Source organism: Bidens hawaiensis, unplaced genomic scaffold (genome assembly GCF_021521415.1).
Source record: "Bidens hawaiensis isolate Kalapana, Puna unplaced genomic scaffold, B.hawaiensis_p1.1 tig00042885_1, whole genome shotgun sequence".
In the NCBI taxonomy this organism is placed as follows: Eukaryota; Viridiplantae; Streptophyta; class Magnoliopsida; order Asterales; family Asteraceae; genus Bidens; species Bidens hawaiensis.
The window spans coordinates 132,572-138,637 of NW_027505806.1; the positions used below are offsets into that span (position 1 = coordinate 132,572).

Genomic DNA, 6,066 nt, shown 5'->3' on the forward strand with positions numbered 1-6,066 from the left:
TTATTATTTTGAAGATTTGAATTAGGATGAGGAGATAAAAACACTTTTGGTGTTTTTTAATTTAATTCAAAATAAAGAATTAAAAAATATAAAAAAATTAAAGATATGAGAATGAATGTTGTATACGATTAAAAATATTTCGAATATAATAACTTTAAGAAATGGTAATTTCAAACATTTAATAGTTATCAAATATAATATTTTAATTTCTTACCATAATGTCCTTAGGTTTAATTAAAAGAAAAAAATAGAAGAAAATTTTTGATTGGTTGAAATGATTTCTTACACTTCTCGCAATAACTTGATTTCTCTCTTAAACTTAAACATATATATATATACTAGTTTTTATCCCCCGTATTACGGGGTCGTTTTATATTATTTATTTTTAATATTTATCTATTTTTTAAATTTTTATTTTTTTATTGTATGAAAGTTAATAATATACTTATGGTTTGATATTAAATTGTTTCACAAATAAATGAGATGTTATAATCTGGTTTAAAAGCTATATGAGTTTGATGGGACCCAGGACCCGTTTATTTTTTTTACCATAAAATTGTTACTTATTTATAATAATATATTTTAAAAGTATCATATATTAATTTTTAATATATCCCCATTTTATATGATTTTTACATCAAATATTTGGTGATATTAAGTTTTAATTTAATGAGATGTTATAACCCGTTTAAGAAATATATGGGTTTGGTAAGACCCATACACGTGAATTCGGGTCAAATGCATGAGAAGCCTCCATTTAAAAATCAAGCAAATCTGATGACTCCAAAAAAGGGGGGAGCGACCACATCGCGACACCTAGGATTTTTGGGTTTTCGTTTATATATTATATATATATATATATATATATTTAAAAAAATAATAATTTCAAGCTTATCAGGGTGTCGGGCCGGGGTCGGTCAACCACCCGAGCCCACCTCATAGTCGACATTACTTATACCATCTCCAATAGGATATTCTTATATACTTTTAGAAGAGAGAGAAAGTGATGTAAAAAAGAGATGATAATGTGGAGGAGGAAAAGGAGGAGGAGGAGGAGAGAAGGCGATGTAAGATTCTTATGGTAGAATCTCTAAACTCCCTCACATAATATAGGGAATGGGCTGAGAATGCTCTAAGAGCATTCACATCTCATTCTCCATCCCAATCTCTATAATTACACTAAAAAACACTAAATTTCTTTCTCCTGTTCAATTAAATAATATTTTTTATATCTTTATCATTACAGTTTTCTCTCTCATTTACTCACAACCAATCCAACAAATATTAAAAAATAAATGGAGGCAAACAATGTTCCCCAAATGTTTCTCCAAATTTACAAAAAATCACTACATTTCTTTCTCCACCCTATAATTTACACTCACAATCACTCACAACCCAACCCCATAATTTACAAACTTCCCACACATAATTATAGGGGATGTGATGTAATGCTCTAAGTAAAGATTGAAGAGAGATGAGAGAGAAGAGAAGAGAGAAGAGAAGAGAGAAGAGAAATGATATTTTGGTGAGTCAAGTGTCATGTAATCATCTAAAAACCTCAAGAATCTATCTGTCGGTGATGCTCTTATTTTAGTGTTTGAGTTCTCGTTTTATGTTTTGGTTTCTCTTTCTCTTAGTATCTTTTTACTTGATTTTTATATATAACAATATAAGTTTGTTTTCCTCCTTTTTTTTTAATTTAATACTTTTTTTATTCATCTTAGGTGTTACACGAGTGTCTAGCCTAATTGATATTATACTGATATTAAAAAGAATTAACTTTTAAATAAAAACCTGAAAACTATATTTTTAAATTACTCTTAGAAGGTAAGATCTCGAACTTAATAAAATTTCATAGGGAAAGTTCCATATGACCGATTTAAATTAAAATGTTAACGTTTAACACAAAATAAGAAAAATTACTTTATATTAAACAACATAATAAATCAATTCTATTTCATTTTCTTTCAAATAAAGTAATAATATAGATCTTTTACATAAATGCTTAACAATCAGAGACTTAAAAATATTGCTATAGTTGGTTACACATAACATCCTTCCCCGTACGGCTTACCAGTTAATTAATCTTTTCTTTATAGACCCAAGAATCCCGATTTAAAATAAATTTTCATAATCATTAGGACATGGAGAATCTCCTCCTCCTCGGCTTCATACGATCCATATGATCATCAGTATTAGTAGTGTCTTTTGATCCTTGTTTAAAAGGGTTTAACTTTCCTAAAGTTTTGGACATTGATGAGAAGAAAGTAGGCTTCTTCATTTTAGGAGCCACGTTACAACTCTTTTCCATATCGGATACATACATTTTCATCCACAATAATTCATGTCTCAGTCTTTCATTTTCTTTGGCCAGTTTAACATCTGCATTCACTTGAAGCCTCATGCTTTGAGCACTCATTGGTGTGCTTTGCCCACTTCTTTCTTGTAGTTGGTCAAAGTAAAGGGTGTGCAAAACTATTTGTAACGGAAGTCTTTTGTTTTTAGAAGCGTGTCCCCTCGCTTCAACCGATAGCTTTAGGGGTTCCAATGTGTTGCAAATTTTCTCTCGCTCGATTTCATCTAGGTTAGGGTGAGCCTAGAGAAAATTGGACGCGTTAAATCGTAAGTTTACAATTAAAAAGATAGATCACCAAGTAAAGTACATGTTAATAATGGTATAGCTAGTATGACTTGTAACGGCTTAACCAAGTGAATTCATGTGTATAAGTAGTTCATGACATCCTATTTAACACAATAATTTAAGTGCTATTGTGTCATAAATAAATGACACGATAATTAAAGTGCTATTGTAGTTGTTTCATAAACGTATCAGATAGGTTGAACCCGTCTGTCATTAACGTGTTAACTCGTTTAACACAATAATTAAACGTGCTATTGTGTCATAAACGTGTGAGATAGGTTGAATCCGTTAGTCATTAACGTGTTAACTTGTTTATGAATTGAACTCACTAATTCAAACCAAAACCCGTGTAACTTAGGATTCCATAAATTGATTATCTTTCAAATATGACGTTCTGGAGAGAAACTTACCTGGAGGTAGATGTCAATGGCGCTGTAGAGATCATCATCAACATCTCGAACATGTTTCGGCACCAAACTAGCAATTTCATTGAACTGTGAAATGCTCAATGCACCATTTCTAGCAATCTGATGCAGATATGCATCAACCGTCTTGGCAACCCTGACCATTTCCCGCGATGGAGCCTGGTTCCTCTTCTCCTTCTCCATGAATCCTTTCACAATCCTTCTTACACTTTCCAAATCATGCAGTCTCTCTCCGTCAAATCTACTCGTCAGTATGAGCAAATCGTCGACAGTTACATGCTCTAGGACAGCTGATATCAGTTTCTCGAGCTTCTTGCCATTGCTTTCTAGGAAATTAGCGAAACGAAGGAGGTAGCATAGAAACTTGATTGAAAAAATTGGTTGTTGGATTTCAACGGGTAATAAATCGACGACTGGTTCCAAAATGGCTCGTTGTTTCTGTCTGGATTCATCAGGGATTGGAGATTTGGTGTCGGCAACAGAATGACTGAAGACCAAGTCTGGCAGCGATCGCTTGGCGTAGGTTGTGATTGCATAAGCTATTGCGAGTGGCTTCATGCGGTGTGATTTCATTGAGTTGATTGTTTTCTTGAAGAAGGTTATGTTGAGGTTCGTAAGTTCTTCTGCCCACCGGTTTGCGGGTGAATGACTAGGGGAATCTGCTTCATCACAAGCCTGTAGGAGAAACAGTAAATCACCGAACCATAATAAACCAAAAAAACCGACATTTGCTACTAAATTTATGGATTATAGTTTTTTATTTACGAATCTTAACTAACTTACATAAAGTGATAAAACTAATAAATGTGGTGGTCTAGAAGTTTTAGGCCTAATATGTAATAACTAATTAATCGTTAAGTAAAGAAAAATATTAAGCTCAAATGCATTATTTTGAGCCAAATTTGTTTTAGTTCAATAATTAGAAGCCCAAATTAAAAATTTGTGTAATCGGTGGTATTCTAGTAAAACTTTGGTTGATTGTTCCAAGAAATAAAAAAGAAGAAGCCCATATGACAACCGAAATTGAACCAAACCACCTATAGTGAAAAATGAAGCCCAAAACCGACCCAAGTGACCATGAATACTCCTAAGATAGTGCACGTATAGCAACACCCTATACAAGAAACGGAAGATTTACCTTAATGCTAATCACTTCAACACACTGGTTCACAATATTGATCTCTTGTGCTAAAGGAAGAAGATCTTGACATGATTTTAGAACAGTAATGGCTCCAGTGAGACTAGATAAGGCCACTTGGGTGAGGAAGCCATGTGTGAGGTCAGCAAGGTTGTGCTCACAGCAATGATCAGTCATTTCAAGGAACACTGCAGCACAGTGCAGAGCCGCAACATTATTTACAGTAATCTCAACCTTAGCACCATAGTAAAACCTTGCTAACTTGTCAAAGGTCTCTGCACCTCCAGGGATATTAGACAGATCAATTGTTTCCAATTCTTGTTCTTTTGATTCTACAATTAATCTTCTTATGTAGTTGCTCTTAGCTATTAACATTATCTGCCATAACCAAAATATAATGTGACGTTTAGGCAGGGCCGGCTATGAGAAGGCGAAAAAAATTTTGGGTCAAAGGCGAAATTTTTTTCGGGCCTTAAGTAAAAGAAACATTTTGTTGGGTTTAAACAATTTAATTTTAAGTGGGCTTAATTGATTATGATTTGAGTTGTGTAAAAAATTTTTGTATAAAAATAAACTTAAAATTGTCTCAAAAAAGATTAGAATCCACAACCTTTTGGTTAGATGTCATACCCATTTACCACTAAACCAAGCTAATGATTGATTGTGTTGAAATATTGATTATACATATATATTTTTTTGAAAAAAATACATATAATTATTTTTAAAATAAAATATTTCGGGCTAACGAGGTGTCGGGCCTGTGGCCGTCGACTACCCCGCCATGCCTCATAGACGGCCCTGCTTTTAGGGCTGTGAAACAAAAAAACTGAAAGTCAAACCATATCCAAAGAAAAAAAATCAAAACCGAATAAATGTACCCCTGGTGACTTTTTAAGATTTGTTTTATATATAAAGTTGTTAACATACCCTATGAGAGAGAGATTATTAGTTTCTTAATGGGGGAGGGCCCACCAAGTGTGTGTTCGTAAGGGGCACCTTTAGCATAAGCCTATTTCTAATTCTAGTCAGGTGCACTTGTATCATGTATGTTTAACGTACCCTCCTGTTAAATAATTAATTTCATCTATTTACACCATGAATACGTTTAGTATGGAGGGGGCATGTGTGACTTAGCCGACCCTTATTTCAAATTATAATTATAATTATGTGATGAATGATGATACCTTGTGAAGAGGGAACTTTGATTCGCCAACTTGAATCAATATGTCAGATGGGATATCTTCACTGAAAAATTTTCAAGTAAGAGGAAATGAAATCATAAGTTTGTGATAATTTGAGATTAAAAGATAATAATAATAATAATCAAATCTGAATTTGGGTAACAAGAAAGATATATGATCATTACCAGTGTTCACTTGTATGCATTGCAAAAGAAAGCCTGTGGGTCTTCTTGACCTTGGTAGCCATTACAACAATATGTTAAGAAGATGAATGTGATGATGGCATCCTAGAGACTTATGGTTATATATATATATATATATGATAGGGTTAACGGAAAAAAACAATAGTTTGGTGAGAAACATAAGAATAAATCTAAGCCCTTGGATCTAAGATCTAGTGGTTGAGATTGATAGTTTTTAAAAACCGTAAAATTTCCTATTTACATGATATAGTGTCATATTTAAATGATGTGCTTTATTTTAAAGCCTTCTCACACTTCTCACAAAACAATTATTTTTTATTTGAACCATTTTCTCTCTCTCTCTCTCTCTCTCTATATATATATATATATATATATATATATATGGGGAGGGTTATCCTAAAAATAAGTAGTTTCCTAGGAAGACTAATAATAAATCATAGCCATTGGATCATATCAATCAATGGTTGAGATTTAAAAT

At 32.7% G+C, this 6,066-nt stretch overlaps 1 protein-coding gene across 1 annotated transcript; it reads right to left on the reverse strand.

Moving 5' to 3' along the window:
- Nucleotides 1-2,137: 2,137 nt before the first annotated feature.
- On the reverse strand, nt 2,138-5,632 carry LOC143615409 (root phototropism protein 2-like). The gene is made up of 5 exons (XM_077088536.1): nt 5,571-5,632; nt 5,389-5,449; nt 4,205-4,582; nt 3,052-3,741; nt 2,138-2,596 (listed from the first exon to the last, which is right to left on the reverse strand). Exons 1-5 carry the CDS (start codon nt 5,630-5,632, stop codon nt 2,138-2,140), a joined length of 1,650 nt encoding a protein of 549 aa, XP_076944651.1.
- Between the last annotated feature and the right edge of the window lie 434 nt (nt 5,633-6,066).

What these genes read in the sequence shown, in the direction of transcription:
- LOC143615409 (XM_077088536.1), bottom strand. Translation starts at nt 5,632, where the DNA reads ATGGCTACCAAGGTCAAGAAGACCCACAGGCTTTCTTTTGCAATGCAT. An exon ending in TTGAAGTGATTAGCATTAAG is followed by an intron (nt 3,742 to 4,204) that starts GTAAATCTTCCG and finishes TTTCTCCTACAG; the next exon opens with GCTTGTGATGAAGCAGATTC. An exon ending in CCATTGACATCTACCTCCAG is followed by an intron (nt 2,597 to 3,051) that starts GTAAGTTTCTCT and finishes AATTTTCTCTAG; the next exon opens with GCTCACCCTAACCTAGATGA.